The 24,656-nt window shown below is 44.0% G+C and overlaps 1 protein-coding gene across 5 annotated transcripts in view; it reads left to right on the forward strand.

Moving 5' to 3' along the window:
- Positions 1 to 24,656, forward strand: part of zeb2b (zinc finger E-box binding homeobox 2b) — a 97,774-nt gene that overhangs the window by 49,817 nt on the left and 23,301 nt on the right. For 3 of the 5 annotated variants that reach the window (XM_030747020.1, XM_030746994.1, XM_030747003.1), the window contains one exon: positions 22,656 to 22,910. In XM_030747020.1, the coding sequence (XP_030602880.1) occupies positions 22,656 to 22,910 (255 nt within the window). The remainder of the gene's footprint in view (positions 1 to 22,655; positions 22,911 to 24,656) is intronic. The other 2 variants (XM_030747011.1, XM_030747026.1) reach the window with 1 other exon arrangement.

A 24,656-nucleotide genomic window follows, 5' to 3' on the forward strand; every position in this document is an offset into this window, starting at 1 on the left:
GTAACGCCAAATCCCTCTATTCATTTTCTCTTCTTTGGCACAAATATATTTTCCCTTTTTTTCACCTCCTTTCTCTCTTTTATCAAGGACAAACCTGAACTCCATGAAAAACACACACACACACACGCACACACACACATACACACATCCAGGGCAGGGAGATCTCCAGGGCCTGTCATTTTACATTTACATTTTAGCCGTTTAGCTGACGCTCTCATCCGCGGTGACTTGCAGAGACAGTACAACGGCGGGGCTGAACCTGAACGGTCAGATGTAGGTGAAAGGAGGCAAGCCGAAGGGTGAAAGGTCAGGTTTATATGTATTTATTACAATTTGGGGAGTTGGTTTTGGGACCTTTTGATCCCTGAAATGCATCATTCAAATTTAAATTTCAGATGGGTGTGATAAATCCAGGTCAACCCACGCTTTTGTTTGTGCAACAACACATCCTTTCCTCACACCTACGTTAATCTGCTGTGGAAATCGAGCTCTTTCACTTAGCGGAGTGTATTCTGAGATTCTGCACCTGGCCGTTTGAATTATTTAAAGGTGCAGGAAGTGAAGCCCACCGCTGCTCGCGCAGGTTGTAAAGGCCAGAATTGCTTCATCATGCCCAGCAAGTGAAAGTATGCATACATTATTCAGTTAAACCTGAGAAAAATGAGATGTCTCCCTTTTTGGTACTTCTTCTTCTTCCCTTTTTTTTCCAGATACTACCATCAAATTGAAACAAAAAGGCTCAAAATGGTCCACATTTCTTCTTTAAAGAAGAAATTATTGCACACACACACCTTAAATTGCTCCATCTATACTCAGTCCCTGGACTTTTCTTCCTCTAATTGTTTCTCCCTTCTATCGACAGCCTTATTCATCCACTGTTCCACATAATGAGAGATAAGTCGCTTCACGCCATCAAGCACCTTTCTCATTTGTCTTGCACGCTAACACACACACACACACTCATATATATCTGTGTACAAACACACGTCCTCCCCCCACACACGTGAGACGCATCCGTACGCATGCAGCATTGGGCCTAGGGCCTACTGTATGGCACTCTTATCTACAACCCACAGACTTAGCATTATGCCATCAACAAGCTGGTGTCTCCCAGACGCCACTGCCGCACTGATCTCCTCTCAGGTTGGACTTCTTCTCCCCTTTTCTAAATTGACGTTAATTTAGCATCGCTAATCAAATGGGATGGTGTCTTTTTTAAAATAAATCGCCAAATTCGTTCAATGTCAGAGGTCCTTTTCCACACTGGCAATATTGTCTCTTTTTTCCTTTTAATTTGCTGCTCATGTATGCTATGAATATCCCCACGCCGTGCATAATGTAATTAAGTATGACCAATGCTGTGCGGGCAGCCGTCCCAGAGCCAGTCAGTTGACTAACTCAAAATATAAAAACCTTATGAACTGCCACTGCTTTGCCTTTCTGTCGCTGAGCAGCAGCTGCATTGAGCTGAAAATCTGTGTTATAGTTGCAGTACAAGATTGTATTTGCCTGAACTTGATATGCATTTCACATGAATATGACAGTTAAAAGCATGATACTAGAAAAATGTAATGCATTATCTGGCTTTGTGTGATCCATTTCAGCCTAGGCTGGGGTACTTTTGGCTCAGTTATGGCACCGACAAACACAGTATGGGCCAGACGTGGCTCAGAAGTCACCAGCCCAGTTTGACACTGGTTGTGTTGGCACAGTTTTGCTCAGTTTTTAGACATTTTCAACCTAATCAGGACTATTTGGGGCATTTACGGCTTTGACAAATGCAGTACAAGCCAAACATGGGCCAACACGTTATGGAAAGTGCTGTGTGGACCGAAGGTGGCCCAAAAGCCACAGCACACCTCACATCTGGCCCATATAAGGTGGACTTTGAGCTGCGACTCACCCTGAGTCAGTGCCGACAATCAAGGCCAAATGTGGGCCACGCTCTGTCTGTAGCAACATTTCAAACACAACACAAATTTGGCACAGAGAGTTTTCTTGATGATAAAATAGCTCCCGTTGCTTAAGAAAATAATTTCAAAACACAAAGCTAAAGTTCACTGGACGACGGTGGGAAACAGTGAAGCCGCTGCTCGCTGTAGGAGAGAAGGGATGTGCAGATATATGTGATCCGGGCAGTTTGTCATTTAGACGTTTTCCTAAATAGCTTGGAAGTCATGTTTGCAGATCAGTATAGGTTTGCGTTCTTGAACATTTTGACGATCTTGCAGAATTTGAAACTTGGACGCCGTTTCATCCGAGTGAGAAAGCAGAGCAAGTGTCACAGTGTAACAGCTCAAGAATCCCAAAAGGAAACAGCTGCATGGACAGGCTGAAGTGTTTCTCTCAGTGTGTGTGTGTGTGTGTGTGTGTGTGTGTGTTTGATACAGGCCTGCATATTGCCAGCATGTGTTTTCCCATAGTTTCCTAAAGCCTCTGTGTGATTACGTGTCTGGGGCAATGTGTTTGCATAAGAAAGGCAACGATTGCACCCATTTTGCAAGGTTTGGGGCAAAGCTTGGACGCGGGGTTGTTTTTAAGGAACATCCTGCCAGGTGTAGTCTTTGGGTCTGGAACAACAGTGTCTTCCAGTCCTGTCAGCTGTTGTTCTGTCATTCCAAACAGGACTCGGGAGAGATTTAGGGGGTGGGGACTTAAGGGAAAGCATGGCTGAATGTAATTTCTTGCCATCCTGACAGCACCTTGGAATAAAGTGGCACTCTCCTCCTGGGTGATTTGGGGGAATTGCTTCTCAGGGTGACAAATGATTAGCTGTTATCTTAGACAGGATTTGATTCCTACAAGCAGGAAGGCAAGTCAGCTGACTGTCACTTGCCTGGCGGACGGACTGCGCTGAGTCAGGTAACTCCACAGGAGGATACAAGGGTGTGCTCACAGGAAATGAAGTTGCCAGCCGTGGCTAACCCCCCTCCTCCTTCTCCTTCCTCCCTCTGTGAGGGCCCCTCCAGGACAAAACCTAATCCGCTCTGTCAGGGACAGATTACGACTTTGTTTAATTGGAGATGGGCTTTCCTGACAATCGGGCCTGTTGTTGCTCAGTGGTGCAGGTGTTTTACTGGTGCTTTTCATCATCATCGTGCATCCAGCAAAGACTCTTAGACTCCTAGACTCTTGGAATAGCTCCCTGAATTATTAGATTTTAGGGAGACTGATATCTGTGACCCTCACCGGAAGTATCAGGCAAACACTCGAGCTCTTGAAAACCTTCAAATCATTTGAAATCATAGTAAATACTGAGGTGAACTGACTTTGCCTCTCTTGCCTTTATAGCAAGCCCTAATAAACGGGGTTGATTCTCGTGTAAGGACTCTAATGCATTAATCGCCGGGTAGGCTTCGAGACTTTGTTCGTCTAATGGCTCTTTGGCACCTTGGATTCCTGTTGGAAGCCAATTTGTTGCACTGACATTGAGGCGGTGTAGCGGCTCAGCAGCGGTGGCCACATTCGGCGAGAAGAGTCAAGGTGTTAAAGCTTGATTGGTTCCTCTCTGTGGTGCAATGGGTGGCTGATTGTCACCCCATGAACACATGTTTCTCAAATGGGAAAATGTGTAGACATTGTCCTCCTTTGCACCTCACCGTGCCCTGCACAGATAAGAGAATTTGAGAGTTGTAGTCACATTAGAGGAAGAGCTTGAGAGGAGGGAGAAAAATGTCTGAGCTGAAATATTCCTGTGTCGCAAGAGTAAATAAGTTCTCCCCATGCCAGCGAAGCCCCATGGGATCAATTAGCTGCCCATTACCATAGATACAGAGAGTTTCTTACACAACAGCTTGCTTCAAAATTTGAGTGGAGGGCGGGTGAAGAGAAGAAGAGGGGGAAAAAATGTTTAAGAATCTTGTCAGACCTCACCTCTGACTCGAACAAGCGTGGCGGGAGGCTCTGGCACGTTGTCCAGGTCACGAAAACAACATGAAAATGTTTCTGTCAGCTGCTCTGTTTTCATTACCTGAAACAACAAACAGTGTAGAAAAAAAATAGGAGACAAGGAAGGAAAGACTGAGTGCTCCCTTGGGGCGCCATGTACTTCCTGTGCAGATAAGGAGATAGGTGAAAAAAGAGTACTTGGCTCCTGAGATCGGGTTAAGATTTTCATATTTTATGTGTTCCAACCTTTCCATCCAAAATGCCTCATAAGCCCTGTTAGATGGACTCTCTTAATTCAGATATCTTCACCTGAACTCTTTAAACTGGGTCTGGGTAGCGATTACAGTCAGCTTAGCATTTATCACTTATGCCTAGCAGAGCTAATGCTTTACAGTTTCAGTCAGTCATTCATCTTATCTATTATGTATTGTTTGTTTATCCATGCTGTTAGCTGACAGTCTAGACTGTAATTTTATACTTTTATCTTGCTTATCTGCAGTTAATCTGTACTTTGAGCTAACAGTGTAAACTGCTAGCTATTAAAAAAAAGCAAATTAACCATCCATATTTTAGGTCACAATTTCAATGGCGGCACAATTTCAATTCGCCTGTTAATGTATACTTTTAGCTTACATTTTAATTGCTAACTGTAACTATTAGCAGTTATTTTCAACTTTTTTTTTTCTTTTTATGTCAGGATTTCATTTATCCCTTCGTTCTATTAGCTAACAAATTCAGCAATAATTTTTGCTTACTATTTCAACATTTGATTCACTTTTTAACCATTATTTGTACTCATCCAGCTGTTTTAGCTAACAATTTTAACTGCTAACCTTACTGTTAGCTAAGGAACTTTAAACTATCTTTCTAAAGCTTCACCCATAAAAAACATCTGAGCTTTTAATCTATACTCTTAGCTAATGCCAACTGTTAGCTATGAAAACATCTGAACTGGTAATCTGATTATTTTGCTAGGGTTGGGTGTTTAATTCTGCACTCACTCCTACAGGGTTAAAGGTTCAACTCTCCTGGAGCAACAATGCCAGACTACCAGTCCAACTCCCGCTGGTGTCACCCATGCTAAAATTGTATGCAGTAAAAGCGCCTCGGATAAAAATGTCCACCAACTGGCTCATGCTATGTTAACTACACTTGAGGGAATTGTCCTGCAATAACAACCACCCACTGGAGGTTCTGCATGAATCCTCCTCTCCAACCACAGGGAAGAGGGCATTGTTTGGCAGCTCCCGCCCTTACTAGCCTGAGGTTGCTGATATTTTAACTAAGGTGATGATAGCCTTGGTTGTTTTCCTCTGAGGGGCGTTCCCCCCCCTCCCCCCATCTCCTATCTCACTCTCTTCATGGGAGCTCAACTTTTCCAACTTCTTCTCTGTGATTTATGACCTCTCCATCAGATACGTCCCATGGGCCCTCCCCCAGTGCACACACAGCCCTGGCACAGCGACTCCTGACTAAAATGGATTAGGTACAGTTATCCACAAATGGATTCTTGACTACCTCCATCCTGTTAGCCAAGATGTCGCCTGGTTTGATTGCAAAGGTGGAGTGGGCCTGAGCAGCTCGCTCTGATCCGTGGCGTCTCTGTTTGCCCGCCGTAATTACCTGTTTTGAATGAGTTAATAGCCATAGGAAACCCGCTTGCCGGGGATAAAAGGGACAGTATCTGGCGTTCAAAGCAATGAGAGGTTTTTAGCCGCACTGGGGTGTGCGTATATGTGTGTGGGAGGGGGATACTTTTCCTTTATGCACTCTCGAAAGGGAAGAAAAAAGTTTCCTTATCAGGTATGTACTTAAAAGGATCCCACTGCTGGAAGCGTACTGTCTTGGGGGGAAAGCAGAGAGAAAGATGAAAGGCTTTTGTTAAAAGTGACGCTTGGCCCAGGTTTCCTGTGCCTTGCCTAGACTCCCCTGTCCCTCCCCGCCTGAGTGCTCGGCTCTCTTCCTCCCACTTTTGCCTTCTCTGCCTCGCAAAGCTGTCTTTGAGGGGGGAAAAGTAAACCCTTCTTGCCGCCTGCCGGTGTTAGATTAAATACCGAGATGGCGACAGGAAAAAGGCAGGGAGGAAAAACAAAAAAAAAAAAAGAAAAAAAAAAAAAAAGAAAGTGCCTGCCTGCTTGCTTAGCTGGCTGGCTGAGCTGCGGTGAGAGATGTTGGAAGAGAGTTATCAGGTTGGCGATGGAAACTGCCAGTTAGTCAGCAAGACTCCCAATCCGGTGTAGTCCAAACATGCCGCCGCGGGTTTTCGATGACACGGTAATCTGTCCCAGGGAGTTCAGGGTTGATCTAAAGAAGAGGGCTCATCTTTTTTCCTCCTTATCACACCGACATAGCAAACTGGAGGTGCCTAAGGCCAGCGACACAATAACAGGAGAATAAAATGATCTTCTTGAGGAAGGTTGTATTGAGTTCATTTTTCATGGCTGAACTTGTGTGAGCATGGCGATTGGTGGTGGTGGTGGTGGTGGTTGTGGGGGGTGGTGGTTGTGGCTTTAAATCACTGGTAAATACAGTCTTAACGGGTGTATTTGGACACATGTCCTCTCATTTGAAAGCATTTGCCTCTTACACAGGAAAAATAAAAATGGTATGACTTCCGGGAGCTGTGGAGATCAGACTCCGGTGAGGTAATTTAGGGCCTTCACAGGCACAGTTTGTGAGGGGAAATATCAGGAAACAATAAGACTCAGATCTAAGATGTCTCTGTTTTTCTGCCTGAATAATCAGGTCTGCTGAGAAAAATGCTCGGTGACAGTGCCCTGGCAGGTCTGTAAGCATCTCACAAGGGAGAGAGAAAAAAAAAAAAAAACAGCAGGGGCTATGCATCCTAGAAATGAGCCTAGGCGAGCGCTATAATGTGTTTAACTTGTAAACCAGCGCGGGTGACAGATTACGGGCGGTCCGGGAGTGCGGCGAGGAGCCGCCGTCTCAGCCGCTCACCTTTTGCCTCTACATCTGTCCTGCTAATGGGCTCCGCTTCCACTTCCCTGCCGTTAGAGAGCCGGCTCCTAAAATCCTCAGGCGAAGCTCTCATTCCATTTCCCAATTAGACGCGAGGGCATGATTAGTTTATTAGCAGTAGCAAAAGCTCCGGCGAATGTGTTTGCGGATTCTTAGCCGTTAATGAGCAAATTCAAACCCTATTGAACGGACGCGGAGGGGGGAGGTGGGGGGCTTGCACGCGTGCACAGTCGGCTAATAATAGCGTCCCAAAGACAAAAGATGGAGGAAATAGCATTATAGGAAGAGAAGGTGGAGGGGGGGGGCGTGTAGAACAATGGAGGCCTACCGGCGCTCTTAATGGCATGCTCTTTCATTTTGAAAATTGTTTCCCTTTTGGAATTATGCATGCTCGCCATCCTCTCCTTCAGGGTTTGGCAAAGCGTATATACACATTCTCCTCTTCCACTAACACCAGGGAGCGGAGTCAGGTCTGGAAGCACAGGAGACAGTAGTTCCACCTGTGGGAAATGAACTCCAGTGCAACCCCTCCTTTGTTTTCCCTCTGCCTTGGCAGGCATAACCACCTCCTTTACAAGCCAGGTAAATTGTTCATTAGGGCCGAGGTACAAGGAGGGGGTTGGGGGGGTTGGGAGGGCTTTCTTTTCTCTTTTTCTTTTTTTTTTCCACTTTTTCCTCGCACAGCGACCAAGAAGTGCGAAGAACAAACAAGTCGGAGCATTTGTTCGACGGTGTAATCTACACATCAATTATCCTGCCGAGCTAATTAGCACCTCTGCATACCCCAGGTACCTGAGCACTCACACATGCTCGCCTCTTTCAAGCCACTGATCAAAAAAAAAAAAAAAAAAAAGAGAAGAGGATTGACAGAAACACAGGGAGGCAGAACCCAAGGGTAGGTGGGGGGAAAAGCCTTAGATCAAAATTTCCTTTTTACTTACAGTATACCACAAAGTGTGTGAGTGTGTGTGTGTGTGCCAGTTGCAGCCATTCACATCATGCCAATGAAGCTGCTCAATTATGTAAGCCGTCTATACATACACATTCACACACACATGGGACTGAGTGTGTGCAATCATAGCCTATAGTAAGAAATCACACTGTGACCTTTGTTTGTATTTCTCTCTGCACGAGACTCCTTAGCAGCACCTGACATCCGATTAGCCCTGTTATGGTTATCTTCCACTCTTTGCTACATCCATGATGGAAAATAAAATGTTTGGAGGTGATTCTAAGAAGCAGAAGCACCTTTATCAGGTAGACCTTGCTAGCTACTATAGCACTTCATGGCGCAGATTCAACAAGTTACTGGAAACACTCCTCAGAGACTAGGCAATGTTTTTCCAGTCTTCTGTTGCCTAATTTTGGTGAGCCCGTGTGAATTGTAGTCCTAGTTTCCTGTTCTTACCTGACAGGAACGGCACCCGGTGTGGTCTTCTGCTGCTGTTGAGATGCTCTTCTGCATACCTTGGTTGTAATGGGTGCTTATTCAAGTAACTGTTGCCTATTAGCTTGAAACACTGACCATTCTCCTCTGACCTCCTGGCATCAACAATGCTTTTTCACCCAGACAGCTGCCGCTCACTGGATATTTTCTCTTTTTCAGACCATCCTCTGTAAACCCTAGAGATGGGTGTGTGGGAAAATCCCAGCAGAGCAGCAGTTTCTGAAATACTTAGACCAACAGCCACATTCAAAGTCTCTTAAATCACCTTTCTTCCCCACTTTGATGCTCACTTTGAACTTTGGCAGGTCATCTTGATCATGTATAAATGCCTGAATGCATTGAGCTGCTGCCATGTGGTTGGCTGATATTTACCTCAATGAGCAGCTGAATAGGTATATCTAATGAAGTGGCCAGTGAGTGTTTATGTAAGCCATATTTAGGTTCATATGCACAGGTCAGAGCCTGTGCAATCATATCCTTCAGTAAGAAATCCACTTTTTTCCCTTAGAAGTAAATTTTGTTTGTACTTTTCTCTGCATGGAGCAAGGCTGATTAGTGAGCTAAAGCACAACAAGACTTTATTGCATGTGCTTTTAGTCATCTAGGGCTTAATGGCAGGGTTAGAAACACAGCTTAATACCTGAAATGTAACTAGAAATATCATAACTTTCTTATATGTTGTCTTCCTGGGGTTTTAAGACAATTATCTTGCAGTTTTGTTCTACGACTGTGGTTAAAAACATAATTTGCAGGTGCTTTTAATCAGCAGAAAAGGTGTTAATTTTGCTGTTAACTGCCAAGCTATTCAAATAAACGTCTTTCACCTGTGCACATCGAGGCTATTGCTGTTTTGAACTTTGCAGTTAATGTCTGAGCTTCCTTATTAAGGTGTTTTTAAAAGAGCCCTAGGTATCCACACATCTCCCCCCTCCTTCCCCATCACTCTCGCCTGCTTCCACCTTCTACTCCCACCATGTAATTAAAAGTGTAGCTTTCGCCCTCCTGCGGCTAGATAAGAAAGACAGGTACCACATGAAAAAAAAAAGCATCTGGCAAGAGGGAAGAAAGGAAACAAAATGCCTCGATCTGCTCCTGTTTACTCCCACCCACGTCATGTATAAGTCATGGGCTCTGGGGCCCTCTGACTGCAGCGCTGGCTGTTTGTGCCGTTTACCGAGATCGAGAAAAAGGTTAAGTTGTGTCATCTAGCTACTGTCTTACACCTGGCGTACCTTGCCGCTGGCGCCGTCTAGCACACACACACACGTACGCATAAGAAGGTGTGCAAAATCTCATTCAGATGGAAATCAAAATAAGAGCTAAAATCAATTGAAGAAAGCCGTAAATGTACATTTGCAAGCATTTTCTCCCCTCCTGTATCCAGATCCAGCTTTCTATTTTGATTCTTGGACTCTGCTAGGGTAGCTTTGCATGATTCACAAACCGAAATAAGCCTTTATAATGCCTTCAGCTCATCCTGAAACAAGCTTCTACCCCTTCAAGGCAACTTTGTTCTGACTGGCTGCCCCTCGTAAGCAGGTGGATTGGGCTTTTGTGAGATGACCATATTAGGGATATCCCATTTGATACCATAGAGTTTAAGAAACAGCATATTTAGAGCCCTCATATATATTAAGGCTTTATTTAGCCAGGAAGTAAGACAATAAGAAATAAAAAGCATAATAGGTCCCCTTTAACCAGCATTTATCAATCCTAATTACAATTTGGTAGGTCTTTGTCATGCTTAGGCACAACATTTGAAGGCACTGTGACAACTTATTATATTATAATGTGCTAGCAGTCATGCTATAGGGGTTCAACCGAAGTGCCACCGAGCCAGATATTTAACCTAAATCACCTCACAAAAGACCTACCGGGAGATGGTTCTGGGGCTGTGCACCCCATCAGTCCAAATCCTAAGCGACCTCCTCCTCTTCCTCCTCCTCATCCTCCTCCACCTCCCGCTTCTCCTCCCTCTGGCTGGCTGGCAGCTAATTGGGAAGTTGGTAACAGTGTCAGAGAGAGTTGCCTTTCTCCAAAGGGCTTTCCCTCTCTGCAAGGGTCCAGGCCACCTTTCATGTGTGTGTGTGTGTGTGTGTGTGTGTGTGTGTGTGTGTGTGTGTGGTGGTGGTGGTGGTGGTGGTGGGGGCAGTTTGCCTACTGGGAATGTTACACACACTCATGCACACGTGTACACACACACTTCCCCATTTCCTGGTGCTTATTTGATACCTGGTAGGGGATGCTATTCAGGTGACAAAGAGCTTCAGTGTGTGTGTGTGTGTGTGTGTGTGTGTGAGGGGGTAACAGATGTGATTTTACACTCTCATTACCATGTGAATGAGGCCCCGGGCCCCCAGATTGGCTCAGACCACAGAAGAAGAAGCAGATTCAAACCTCCTCCCTTTAACATGGTGGCCCCTCACCTGGACCCCCCACCCTTCAGCAGTTCATCCTGTCTGATCTCTTTAGTCCATCTGAGCTCCCTGTTCAGCCCCCCAACACACACACACACACACACACACACACACACACACACACACACACACACACACACACACACACACACACACACACACACGAATCGACCTTTAAACAGCTGCTGATTGGCAGAGTTTTATGGCAGCGAGAGGTCTCACTCTGCTCTGCTTTTTCTCGCCTCAAAGAAACATTTCATAGGAGCATTTTCTCTCTCTCTGCTGCTCCTTTTCAGGACTGAAAAGCAGTTGCTTTCGCTCTCAGGTGCTGTTTTGCTGAGATAAACGTGGCCATGGCCCCATCGCTGTGAACAAGAATGCAAAGCAACCTTGGCCAGATCAAACCGGTTGTTGTGTGTTTTCTTTTTTTTTGCCCTGCTGCTATCTGGCCGGGGCGACAGTTTTGGCGTCTGAGGAGGAAAGGTGAAAGGAGTCTGCGTAACCACGGTGATGTCTCTCTTGCAGCTGCGAGGTGACTGGTTGTGAAAGGAGGAGATTACTTCAGATACTTTTATGCAAGCAGACTCTGATCTTTTACTGCTTTTTGCAACATTTTGTTTTAACCCCAAAGTGTTGCTCAACTGGGGCTGCAACCGCTAACCCTTGAAAGCATTGCTCAACTCCGAGATTAAATGACTTCTTCCCGAAATGAAGTCTTCCAGTTTGGATTTTTAGCAATATTAAAAGATGAACTTCAAGCTGTGATTAATTTCTCCTTTTTTTCCCCCCCTCCAAAATAGACGCCTTCATTTGTTACTGCATCCCATTCTCCTTCCTCCCAGTGAAGAGAAATCAAAAAGCTCCTGTTAGTCGGTAATTACAGCTCAGGTTCTGCTTAACTGTTATTAACAAAAAAGTACAGTAATCTGGCCTGGCAGTGCAATATGTTACCGTCGCTTTCTAATTAATCTTACAGGGAGCGTAATAAATTTACAATATCAGATTGGCGCAATACTGTATATAGATTTATTAAAGCTTTTAATCAGTTCTGGCAAAATTAATTTTGCAATGATTGCTTACATTTGAATTTGCATATACTTAGTGTGAGTAATTTATTTTTATAGATTCTTTTTTATTAAACTGAGGCACGTGGGGGCCGTCAGAGATGAAGAATTGCTGGTGGTTTTTTTTTTTTTTTTGCCTCTCGGTGCTGTGAGGGAAAAGGTTTCCTCATAGGTGTGAGGGAAGGTGTCGGAGCACCTGTCCTGACAGGAGGCGACAGGTCACATGGTGACGGCTGCGGGGTGGGGTGGGGGGTGTGTGGCTTTTTTATCCTTGCTTCCTAATGTTTGTAATGTCTCTGCCTTTGCTGAAGGTCATTTTGCGTTACAGCCATGCAGGAGTGTTTTTAATACTACTGTTTAGGGTTCATAGACACCACAGGCTGTTGGGCATGCGTGCAAATCAGTGCATATTTAATGAGATATTAGCTCATTTGTATATGGAAACTACAGTTGCAGAAAAGTTGCAGTGCAAAAAGTAACTGAGGAAGTTTCCTGTTCTGCAGTACTTGCAGACACCAGACAGAAGTTCTTACTGAGGGGTTTGTTCTCAGGACACTGAGCGCTTGATGACTTGCTTGATTGTGTGATGCATGCTTCACAAGTTTTACTGTTCTTAATTTATGACTGTTTATCACAAACAATCCCATTCATTATAATGGGCAGACTGTGTGTGGAGGGCCTAATGTGGCTTCGATCTAAAACACAGGATCTTGTCTTCAAACATAGCAACAATCTCGAACCTTTCCTTTGATCTATTTTGACATCCTAGAATCTTACCAAAGCAGCAATCCCACTACAATTTCTCCAGAAACTGCACAGTCTAATTATATGTATTCTTAAGCATTCCTGGATCCAGATCTGGATCTGATGCCGGAGGTTAGCCACTTCTTAAGTCCTAACATTGGTAACAATATCATTCGGATTAAACCAGACAAACTGAATCAATCGCGTAACCTTCTCGGTTGAGGCAAAAACTGGAAATTTGTAATCAAAGAATCACCTCAAACACCACTTTGTAAGTCCCTGTGACTTACTCCGTGTTATCCTTTGCTGACCTTTTGGCCTGTATTATCATGCAAATGTAAATATGGGCTCTAATGGATTCAGGTGTGTTTGCTTCCCGGTCAAACGCCACCTTCCTCCTCGTCTCGCTGTTTTCCTCCCGTGTAAATACTCACAATAACGCGAGCCTACAAAGAAACACACACTCGGGTACACAGGAACATCAAAACATGTACAGTCCCACACACACACTCTCAAACAGACGCGCACACACACTTGCAAGGCAGATAAGAGTGATTCATAAACAGATGAACCCAAAGCAGATGTGTTATCACGGTGGCACCGTGCACAAAGTACTGCAAGGCCACACCAGCTCTCCTGGGGCTCTCACACACACACACACACACACACACACACGTGATAAAGTCAGTTTTAAACAGGCAGACCTGATAACAGAAGGCTGCCTCTATCAATTTGTTGCTCCGCCTCCAACCTGATCCGAGGGTCCGTCAGCAGATTCCTCCACCTGAATGTGTCTTATATGTTTGTCTATATTTCAAAACACTGTTTTTATGAATACATGTTGTTGTTGTGTGTAGGTGTGTACATGTGTGTTTTTTGTGGGGCGTGGACTCGTGGCATTGAGCCACAGTGTCCCTTTGAGACTGGGCAGGAGGAGGAGGAGTGGAAACGGAGAGAGGGAGAGAAAGAGGAACGATTTAGATAACAGTCTCAGCTTGTGGCGCGCGCACACACACACACACACACACACACACCCAGAGCTGCTATCAGAAACACATTATTATTGGAGAGAGCTGACCACAGGAGAACCCTGGCAAGCACCCCGAGATAGGCTCTTATATTCTCCCTCCCTCCCCAGGGAAGAGGCCATGAATTAAATCTTTCTATTAAAGGTAACTCTCTCCACCTCCCACAAGAATACAAACAAGGGGGGGAGAGCGAGGGAGATGTATTCAATCTGGAGCTGCAACTGGTGATTATTTTCATTATCAAACAATCTCCTGATTATTGTTTTGGTAAGATGATCAATACGTTGCAAAAAAAAAAAAAAAAGCAAAGAAAGAACCCCTCTATTGTCAGTGGTCGGAGCTCAATTAAAGTCAGCCCAGAATTCAGAGCTGCTCACATTAAAGCAGCACAGTTTGACACAGTTAACATGTATCAATAGATGGTGTGTTTTCTTGAAGTTCTCCTGATTAACTCGTTAAATTATGGAATGGATCAAGTATTTATAAAGTATGCAGACATTAGCAAGAAACGTGGTTCCTGTGACGAAGCACTGGGTAGTCCTGTCATATTAATGATAAAAGAAAGCAGAATTTATTTGCTTTAATTTTAATGAGAATAAACCTGAAATCTTGAGAAAAGGATTGAAATATTAAGAATAGCTAAAGATAATGTTTAGGTTACAGTTGAAATTTCCAGAATAAAGTTGAAAAGTAGAATAAAGTCTGAATGTAAGTTTACAACTGAGAACAAAAACAACATAGCAAGAATGCAGTAAGAATATCGAGAATAATGTTGATAGAATGAGGCTGAAATATTGAGAATAAAGTTCAAAAAGTCAATTAAAGTCTGAGTGTCAAAAATAAAGAAATAAATGCTGAAAAAAATTAGAGTGATTGTTGAAATATGAAGAATAAAGTCAAGATTTTGAGAATACAGTCAATGTGTTGACACTTGTTTTAATGTGAGAAGTCTTGATGTCGATAAAGTCGAAAAGCAGCGTAAAGTGGAGCAGCAGAGGAAAAAAATCGACATGTCAGGAAAATAAATAAAAGTAGAATCAAATTCAACACCGAAGCAAAGTTCAAATAACACAAGTTAATGTTTAGAATAAAGTTATACAAAATAAAATCAAAATGTTGGAAAATAAAGCCAATTTTATTCTCGACATGTCTCTCTTCTGCGTTGACAATAAAGTTTAAATGTGACAATAAAGTCTTGAAAGTTTGAGAATGAAATCAAAACATTGGAAAATAAAGACAAAATAAAGTGTAATGAATAAAGTGTAAATACTGAGAATAAAGTTGAAAGTAGAGGATAAAGCCTAAATATTAGTAGAGAACGACGCCGCAAAATATCAGGAATGTAGTTAGGAAGTAGAATGAATTCAAAATGTTAAAATTAAGAATAAAGTTGAGCAATAGAGAATAAAATCAACCAAGTCTGGAACAAAAATTTCAAAGTAGAAGAAAGCTCAAAACATGAAGACTAAAGTTTAAATATTTAAATGTTGGAATCATTTTGAGAATTAGAGTCAAATCAATGTGTCAAGAAAAATGTTCAAAACTAATTAAAAGTTCAGTCTGTGAGATTAAAGTTGGTGGGAAAAAGTTGAAATGTAGAATTAAGTCAAAATGTTGTTGAAATATTGAGAATAAAGTTGAAAGGTAGAAAATAAAATCAACATATTAAAAGAAAGTAAAAGTTTAACTATCGAGAAAAAAGAAATTAATGGAGAGGACGTGAGAATAAAAGTCATCTCTGGACTTCGTGGATGAGAGAAAACTTTACTGTTAATGTTTTGATTTTATTCTCAAAATGCAAAATTCTCTTTTTTTTCTCACGTCTGGCTCTAATACTGAAAGTTCCTGACGTGGGTCTCATCCGTCCTCTGGTCTGAACCCGTGTGTGTGTGTGTGTTTGTTGCGTTTCAGTTCGGCTGCAGCCACACGTGTAAACATGTCCGTCTCTTTATGGCGCTCGCAGCGACTCCGCTCACATCTGTTTTATTAGCTGCGTTTCCTTCTCGATATTAACCTGCAGGTGCTCCTGTCGCTGCCTCCACTGATGCCTCTGCTGCTCCTTCTTCTTCTTTACAATTCACGTTAATGCGCACACGCACAAAAAGCCCTGCAAATTTCAAATAGTTTAAAGCACTTGCTGCATTCATTCAGCTCGGAGCATTAAAAAGGGCCTTTATAGTGGAGGGGAAATTAGCGATGGTCTCCCTTTATGTGTGTAAGAAGCCCTGCTTTGCCTGTGACGACTCCAAAACTGGAAGCAGTTCACCCGGCAAACGTTTTCTTCTTTCCCCCGTGTGTGTGTGTGTGTGTGTGTGTGCGTGTGTGTGTGTGTGTGTGTTTGGTTAGTTACAGTAATTACGGCCCAATAACTGACAGCCAAAACCAGGCAGGAGAAAGTAGAAGGGGGCTGTTTTTCCTCAGCCGTGCGCAGCCTCGCTGCCGAACATCTGCTGAGAGATTTGCATATTAATTAACCCATATTAACTCTAATTATTCTGGGAAATTATCAAATAAATTAAATTTTCTAATTTTAACCGTTTTTTTTCCCCCCTTCTTCCCGTTGCTTGACGAGTGTCAGGGTAACATGAGGCGGCGAGGGGAAGATCACCTGTGCCGGGGATAAAAAATAAATATTCTGCAGCCTCCCCCCCCCCCCCCTCCTTTTGCCTCCCAACCTTTCCCTCCTCTGTTCTTCTTCTCTGAATCCTCCCTCCCACTCTCCTGGCCTGGGAGTCCTGAGGGCAGCCAGGGGAAGCTTTTGTGTGTCTTTTTTATTCTTCTTCTTTGGCTTGTGTGACGAGGAGGAGGAGGGGGAGGAGGGGAGGTTTACTTCTTCGAACATTTGTTGGAGGCAGGAACATGTGTGAACTGGGGGAGGAGGAGGAGGAGGAAGAGGAAGGGGAGGGGTGGGCACAGATGGTGAATCCATGCAGGACCCGGCAAAGGTGGGACCTCTGAGCTGTTGAGCAAACCTTGAAGCTTTCTGTGCCTCCCTCGCCCTCCCCAGCCTGTTGCTCAGGCCTCCTCTGCAAATAAATGGGACTTTAATTGAATTAGAGTCAGAGCTGCTGCGAGGGGCTTCTCGTGGACAAAACCCAGCGGCGATTCGACGCAGTCAAACGAGTCGGAAGACGCCACAAATATTGATGCTGCAACTTTTCTTTGCTCGGTGTGTAATTTGCCGCTCTCTAATAGAGCAAGAAATCTGCCATTCGGAGGCCTCGTTGCCCGTGATGTGTCTCTGTGTAAAAGTCCTTCTGTAATCTCAGCTTCATCAAGTTATCGGCATCATTTGATTTCAGGGTAACCTGAGCTATCAGAGGATGCACGCTACAGTGCTGTCATATCAAACTTATATAAAGTTAAGTGACTGCAAAGCCAAAAAAGCTTTTGAAAGGATTGTGATTGGCTCATTTTGACCCCGCGTTGGTCCTCTTCGTGAAGCTTTAGTGTCGTACGGTCAACAAGACTTTTCGAGAGCAGATTTCCTGAAAAACGCTGATGCTGGGAGGCTTTTCTTTGCATGAAATCAGCGCACCATTAGTTACTTTTCACTCTGCTGAAAATCGACTTGCAGTTTCTGTTTCCCAGCTTTTGGAGTGTATTTTGCTCAGTTTTCCATACTTGGATTTTCTTTAACTTATTAAGCTCTGACAGCGACTTATTTGCTCTTAAATTAGACTCAAAAGTAGCTCTTAAACACCTAAAGGTGTCCTCAGCAACTTATATCCATCACTTACTTCACTTTTCAGCAACACACCTCCCCCCTCTCTGCAGACACACCATACACTGCCCAGACAGACGCACGCACACACACAAAACACACTCCCAGGTTGCGTTTACACTTCACTGAGTTTTCACCATTCATCGTCTCTCCCTCCCCTCTCTCTGGCCCTCACCCCTCACTCTCCCTCTCTGTCTCCTTTCAGAGCTTTTGTTTGCCCTCTGCCACCGTCCTTTCACCGACTTGGCCCTGATTTGCCCCTTGTGCTCGATCACACCATTATACTGAGACAAGATAGCACAAAATATCCAAACATGTCTGCTATCCTTTTGTCTGGCCTGACTTGGGTCGGAGCAGCTCTAGTTTAGCAGCTGAAGTATGGCGCATTCTTGGTTTGAGCACACAAGTAAATTAATCTATGAAACTGTTTCACTTTAAAGAAAGAAAATTATTAGCTCAGCCTGACTTTCATTTCAGGCAGAAAAAGATGCCGTGAAGTCCATCTAGAAATATGTAAAAAGAGGATTTAGCCATGTTCACTGTAAGTGTGAGGTTTCCATCAGACAGGAGTAAGACTTACCCGAGGAAGTGCTTAAACTGTTGCAGACAGGAACAACGGCAGACAAAAGGTCATCATGAGAATCCACTACCGCTGGCCGTAGCCACAAGGCAGCGACCTCGCTTCCACCTTAATGCCCTCCCACACACACACACAAACGCGTACCCACTCTGACTAACAGAGTGCCCCTGCTTTCCCATCTCCCTCGCAGCCATCCAGGTGATCCGCTTGGCTCACATTTATGAGACAGGGAGCGAGCGCGAGCAGTTATCATCCAATAGGGAGAATGTCCTGGCTCATTATCGGCGTAGGAGGCCGAGCGTGTCACCTGGAGCTAAGCCTCGACACTTGACTAAAAAGTCAGCCGGGGTTAGCGTGAGAGCGCGAACGTGGGTGTTAGTCATTCCCCCCGCAGCGATCACCTCCACCATTGGCCTGCCGAATAGTAAGAGCTCTTTTTCCTCTCTGGCTCCAGCAGGAAGGGCCTTTAGTACAGCCTGATGACTACTTTGGGATTGTTAAATAAATGTGATTATACCTGTTAGCGTCAGGAAAAGTTTTTTTCTCAGCAGAAAGCAGGTGGAACACCTCTGAACGCAGGTTTTAGAGTGTAAAGGGAAGGATTTTATCGCACAGACTGACCCTGTGTACTTGGGCACTGAAGAGAAACCTTCTTCATGCCAGCCGTTTTGTTTTGTTGCAGCTCAGCTTTATTTAACTTGATGCTACCATCAGATTTCTGCTATTTAAGGAAGTAGAAACCAGTTTTTATGTTAACCCTCTGAGGTCTAAGTTGCCATAGGTTGTAACCCTATCCTTACCCTAACACTGTCTTTTGGAGAAGACCAAAACTGACTTTTGAAGAAAGAAGAAAAATGGGGCAAAGATATAGATTTTAGGGGTTAGGGTTTGGGAATTTAACATTGTTAGGTCTAAGTTACCATCAAATGATGACTCCAACCATAGCCCTGAACCCTCAGTAATCAGAATATATAATTTATGCTTTTATTGTTCTCCAAAGTATTAGCAGTCAGGAAACAATGACAGTAATCATTCTGACTTTTTTTTTTTTTTACCAAAAACATCAGTTTCAGCATTCCCCAAAATGTAAACTGTAAACTTTATTTGATGCTACAACTAGATTTGTCATTTAAGGAGTCCGAAACCACTTTTTGATGTTGAAAATGGGGGCAAAGATATAGCTTTAGATGATTTTTGCGGTCAAAGTCACCACTGAATGATGATCTTAATCACTAGTCTTGGGTTTTAGAGACAAGCAAAAAGGACTTTTTTTTTTTTTTTTTTGATGCATGCCAAACAAACAAAACCTATATATTCTGATTGCCTTGGGTTAGGGTTATCACCAATGATGACATAGTCCTCAGGTAATTTAACCGAGCACGTTCAAATGTTTCAAAAGCAGACTCTGGGTCAGGAACTCTTGCCTCATACAGACACACCATACGTGCAAAATCTTTCTGACACACAGATGCACACGATCAACATCAAAGATGCAAGTTGGTAGCTGCCTATTCCTCCAAGTGACTTTGGGTTTCTTTGAATACAGCATGTGGCCTGACAACTGTTATCCTTTGTGTTGTTTCGTGCAGGAGTCGATTGTGATTCCAACATTAAAAGCATGTTTTGATCACTGGAGCTACTCCTTCGCTGTCAAACCTGAAGCTTTGTAAATACAATCATGTTAGGTTTGGACTAAATTAATTCCACTGGCTTCTCTGTATCTGCAGAGTGCAACTGTCACCGCTGAAGTATCGCCTGTGCCATTGTTTTTTTCCCCTGTCTTTATCAAAGAAATGATGAGATTTTAATAAGACTTTGTCCCTTTGCTCTCACATTTTTTTTTCCCTCAGGCTGTCATTGCTGAATCTTACTAATCAATATTAGTCCTCACTCTGTACTTTTTTTGTGAGTGACAGAATAATGCCAGGACTGTGAAAGGGTTATGTCAGATAGCTTAAAACCTGATATTAAACAAGAATTGCGCTGCTACACATGTCACTTTAATTATCTGCAAAACTTAAGTCGAAGCGCTCTCCTCTTAATTTACCTTGAGAGGAGAAGAAGAAAGCAAACAGGTAGCAGCAACAGTTTGTAAAATGTCGTCCGTAATTGCTTTTGTCAAGGATGACACTTAAGGTAAGAAAAAGAGAGGAGAGGCGCTGAAGAAGTAAACACTATCTTTTCTTTGTCTTCCTCTCTCTTCGGCAACACAAAAGGCTGATTAAGAGTGAGGTTCGGGGAGGGGGATGAAATAACTGCCTGCGAAATATTAGTAGGTTAGAATTACTTTGTTGCTTGACACAATACCAATAGATGCTTCATGCTCAGGGAGGGAGAGGCTCTTGTCAGCAGTGGCACCTAAACAATGGCAGCTTTCTTGACGTTAATACTGCGCGTTTGACTTGACGAGCACCCCACTGTCATTTTGCCTTCTTGGAGGTATACGTTGAATGCGGAGGAGACAGCTGACGTTCGGGGAAGATTGCATCCACAGAGACAGTTCAACGCCCCCGTGTTTAAATTTGTTCAGAAACTTGAGGACAAGACGTCACGAGTGATAAGAAAAAGCAGCAGGAGACATAAACTGGTGTCAAAAATAAAAATGAAAGCTCCTTCTCTTTTTGCTGTACTTTGAAGTCCAATATTCCTAGTCCTGCCCTCAAAAGTTTGCTGCACTCCCTAATTCCTTATGTGGGAAGTCAGAACGGTGTGCATTGCCGTGGTGGATGTGTTGCTAAACAAAAAGAAGCTCCCCAGCTCCTTTTATTAGGGAAGAATAGGCCCTTTAAAACCTGTCCAGCCTTAGATAATTTCATTCAGCCGGCCCCTGCCCGGCCGTCATTGAATCTGCATCCAGAGATCAGGTTCACAGCGACGGGTTGATAGCTTCCCAAGCCTCTTGGCCTTTTGTTCTACCAGCCCCGCGCTGCTGCCCCCTCCTCTGGAAGCTGGAGGGTGGGGGTGGGGGGGGACACAGAGCTGATGGGACATTGCTGAGAAAAGTTCCAAACTTCAGGGGTGAAGGGGCACAGAGAGGTGAATTCCAACAATTTTTAAGTTAAGAGATCCCTAAGTCTGGCGAACTTTTATCTCATTCTGACGTCTAGACATTTGACAGGTAGAGATGGCTCTCTTTCAGTCGAACCTTTCAAAAATCACAATGTCAATTGTACCAAGGTAGATGTGGACCACCCAGGAACTCCTAACGTCTCTTTCCACTCGTGGGTCTCCTGCCCCGGTTGCCTTTTTTGTCATCCCCAAGGAGCATTACTGAGTCTGAACTTGCCTAAACCCTTGTGATCACACCTCTTGAAAAGGTTTTGTTTCCTCCGTCGATTGGTATTCGAGGCAGGTCACCGCACTCCCACCCTCCTCCTCATCCTCCTCCCCCACTTTCTGCCTGCCACCCCCCCCCAACTGCCTTCCCTCCCACGTTTGAAAGCCCTGTTTTCATTTTAATTTGCACCTGTTGTGCAGTTGTTCGCTGAAGGCAAGTGCAGACCAGTCAATCGCACAGAGACGTGTCAGGAGGAGATGTGGGGAGGCTTATCTTTTGATATGTATAATGTTTTCAGAAATGCTGTGCATGAACTTCATCTGGTTGGCACTCCTGATTCTCAGAGAGTTCAAGAAGCAGGGACACTTGTAGCTATAACTTTGGCATAAAAACTGCCTTAATTAAGCTTGTTGATTCCTCGCAGGGTCACAATGTGAGAAGTTCTACATATTTTCCACAAACATGTTATAAATCTATTGATTTTCACCGAAGCTTTGCTGACTTGTGGGCACGCTAAGGCTTTTTTTATGACTCGGAAACATAAATTCAACTAAAGCCTCCACCTCTTCACTTTGGTGGCTCAGACTCTGGGCCCTCCCATGATTGGCTCTCACCACAGAACATTTTTGCACAAGCTGCCAATGAGGTGTGTCCCCATGTGATGCCATCCATCTGCACTGCTCCAATAAGTCCTCTGACGTCCCTTTACTGCAGTGATTTACGCCGCGGCGCGTACTCACTGAGAACCAGCCGATGGTGGTGACTAATTTGCACGAGAGCCACCTTTGATTGAGTTCACAGCCCTTATTTACAGGCCGTCTATTTTAAGAAATGCAGGCATATGTCTGGGACCTGGGTGTTGTGGAACTGGGCGAGCCCTGCTGTTGGAGTTTTCAATGTGTGTGTGTGTGTGTGTGTGTGTGTGTGTGTGTGTGTGTGTGCGCCTAAAGGCACTACCGTGCTTTTATATTTTCATATGTTAGGAAACATTTATATTTATGTTCATGGTTCACTGGCAATGCAAATGTGAAGACATCCGAGGGCTACATGCAATGAATAATCTAAATCACTATAGGTTAAGCCTTTTGTATGCATAGCAACAACATTTGTAATATTGTACGTGCTATGTGGAGCATCTCAAACGTGAGCGGTATGCTCCAGAGCAGAGCCATCCCGAAAGGTGCAGCTCGTTGGAATCTGAGACATGTGAGCAGGACTGAAAATTAGTGGCTATTTTGGCTCACATCTCCTCGACAGCTGTCTGCGCACCGCTGTGGTTCAGTCACAAATTCCTGCCGTGGATGTTGTAATTGGGGTGTAACCGACCAAAAGAAAAAAGGGGGCCTACGCCTTGCATTGGGCAGTAATGTGGGGTTATCCTTTTAAACTGTGGATAAACCTGTTTCCAAAACTGGTCAAATTCCCTTGTCAGATTCATCTGTGTACAAAAAGTAGTTTCTCTGCAGTCCTCTCTTGTGCTGACCAGATTTGTTCCTCCTTTGTGTCACAGCTCTCAACTACGAGAATGTGGTGGAGACAGGCTCAGAGACGGAGGAGGAGGACAAGCTGCCAGTGTCCGAGGAAGACCCTCTGATCAACGGAACCGGCAGCCCGGCCAGCCTCACCAACCCAGAGGTTTCACCATGCATCGAGGGCCACGGCCTGCTGACCAAGGACGAAGAGGATGACGAGATGAGGGACAGCGGCGTGGAGCACATCTGGCCCGACAATGACATGCTGAGTGCCTCCGTGGACGGTACTGGTGAGTGTAAAATAAGTAAATTCAGTCATGAGCACTACAGTCGAGTAGGAGTTTGGTAGGAGGCGGGTTGCAAAGCAGCTTGCAGAGGCAGCATTAGTTGTGAGGCAGGCTACAACACCTTAATAGCAGCCTTGCCAGTTGTCAGATGTGTAGAAAGCCATCAGTTTGATGGGGGCTGGCTTTGAGATGATCCGATCTGCTGTGATTGTGGCTGAGCTCTATGACTTCCCGAAGTAACTCTGTGCTGGATTTAGCTTCAGCTTGTAAAGTTGGCAAAAAGGCAAATTGATGACTTCCTAATTAAATTCTGCTTGGCTTTCAGTCTAGGTTTTGTTGACTGGAACAGTTGTGGATCTGCCCACTGAGGTTCCTAAACAGGCAGCAATCTGTTGCCTGAAATGACAAAGAAAACATATGGAGGTGTTTGTTCCAAGCTGGGATTTCCACTGTTTGAGAAACGTGACCTGCACTACTAGAAATATCAGAAGACGTTAGAAAAATATATTTGAAATCATAAAATCAAATAACCATTTTTTTTAACCCTCCGAGGTCTAAGTCATTATAGGTGGTAACCCTAACACCAGAGAAGGGCAAAATGGGCTTTTTTGGGGGGGAACATTAGTTTGTTTGATGTTTGTTAGCTAGAATGGTTATTTTCTTTGTTCCCTGATTACCAAGGCTTAATAAAAGCAAAAAAAAATAAATTTCTGATTACCTAGGGTTAAAGTTAGGCTTGGGATTGTCACCGATGATGATATAGACCTCTTGAACTCCAAGCTTTTCTTACCAGATGTGATGTTACCAGGTGAGCTGTCAATCAGAAAAACTACCACTAAGCTGAGTCTCGGATACTTTATAGCAAATGTGTGCTCATCCTGCCGCTTGTGGTATCATCTTATGCTGTAAACCCCACCCATCTGGTGCCCGAGCAGACTTAAACAAACGCCACGGAGCATTTTGCAAACAATGCTTGAGCCAGGTCTGACGGTGAAGCCCTGATGACGCTCCCTCAGCAGACAGACATGATAAACAGTTTCTCTGTGAGCGACGGAGACCATTTGGTTCATGCTTAGAGAAAAGCCAAACAACAAAAAATATTTACAGTAATGTATAAGAGGGGGAAAAAAGCCTGTGTGCTGCAGGAAATGAAATGTTAGCATGGTGTATCAGTTTTTATGGTGTTTCAGCAATGTCCAGCAGTGACTGATGCCATTTAATCCTTCTCTTCTAACAAGCTGCCTAATCCCAGGCAGGTGATACCTTCCCCAACTTGACTGACTTATCGTCTTTTGTTTGAGCAACTCCTACTGCAGGGGCCCCAGTCACGGATGCTTGAAAGATAAATACTTTTAATTAGGGGGCAGGGTATAATCATTAAAGGAAGCCAGACTGCTGCAAAAAGTCATTAACAATCTTAAATGAAATTTTTATTTTTATGATAGCCATTTACATGTATAATAAGAGTCAATGATTCTTGGAAGCATGTGACAGGAACAGAGTATGGCGAGAAGTCATGTAAGACAGCCCATTTAAATGAGCTGGGCTTTGCTATTCATTTCTGCTAATGAACTAGCTGTGCACGGCGCCGAAAAACGGGGGGGAACATTCAGCAGTCTTAAATTTTAATATGGGGGAAAATTGCACATTTATTAGGGATAAAAAAAAAAAAAAACTTAGCGGGTATCAACTTTCACTTCTCCTAAATAACAGTTCATATTGCCTCCTTAAGGGGTGGAAGAAAGAAAA

This window comes from Archocentrus centrarchus, chromosome 2 (assembly GCF_007364275.1).
Source record: "Archocentrus centrarchus isolate MPI-CPG fArcCen1 chromosome 2, fArcCen1, whole genome shotgun sequence".
Classification (NCBI taxonomy): domain Eukaryota; kingdom Metazoa; phylum Chordata; class Actinopteri; order Cichliformes; family Cichlidae; genus Archocentrus; species Archocentrus centrarchus.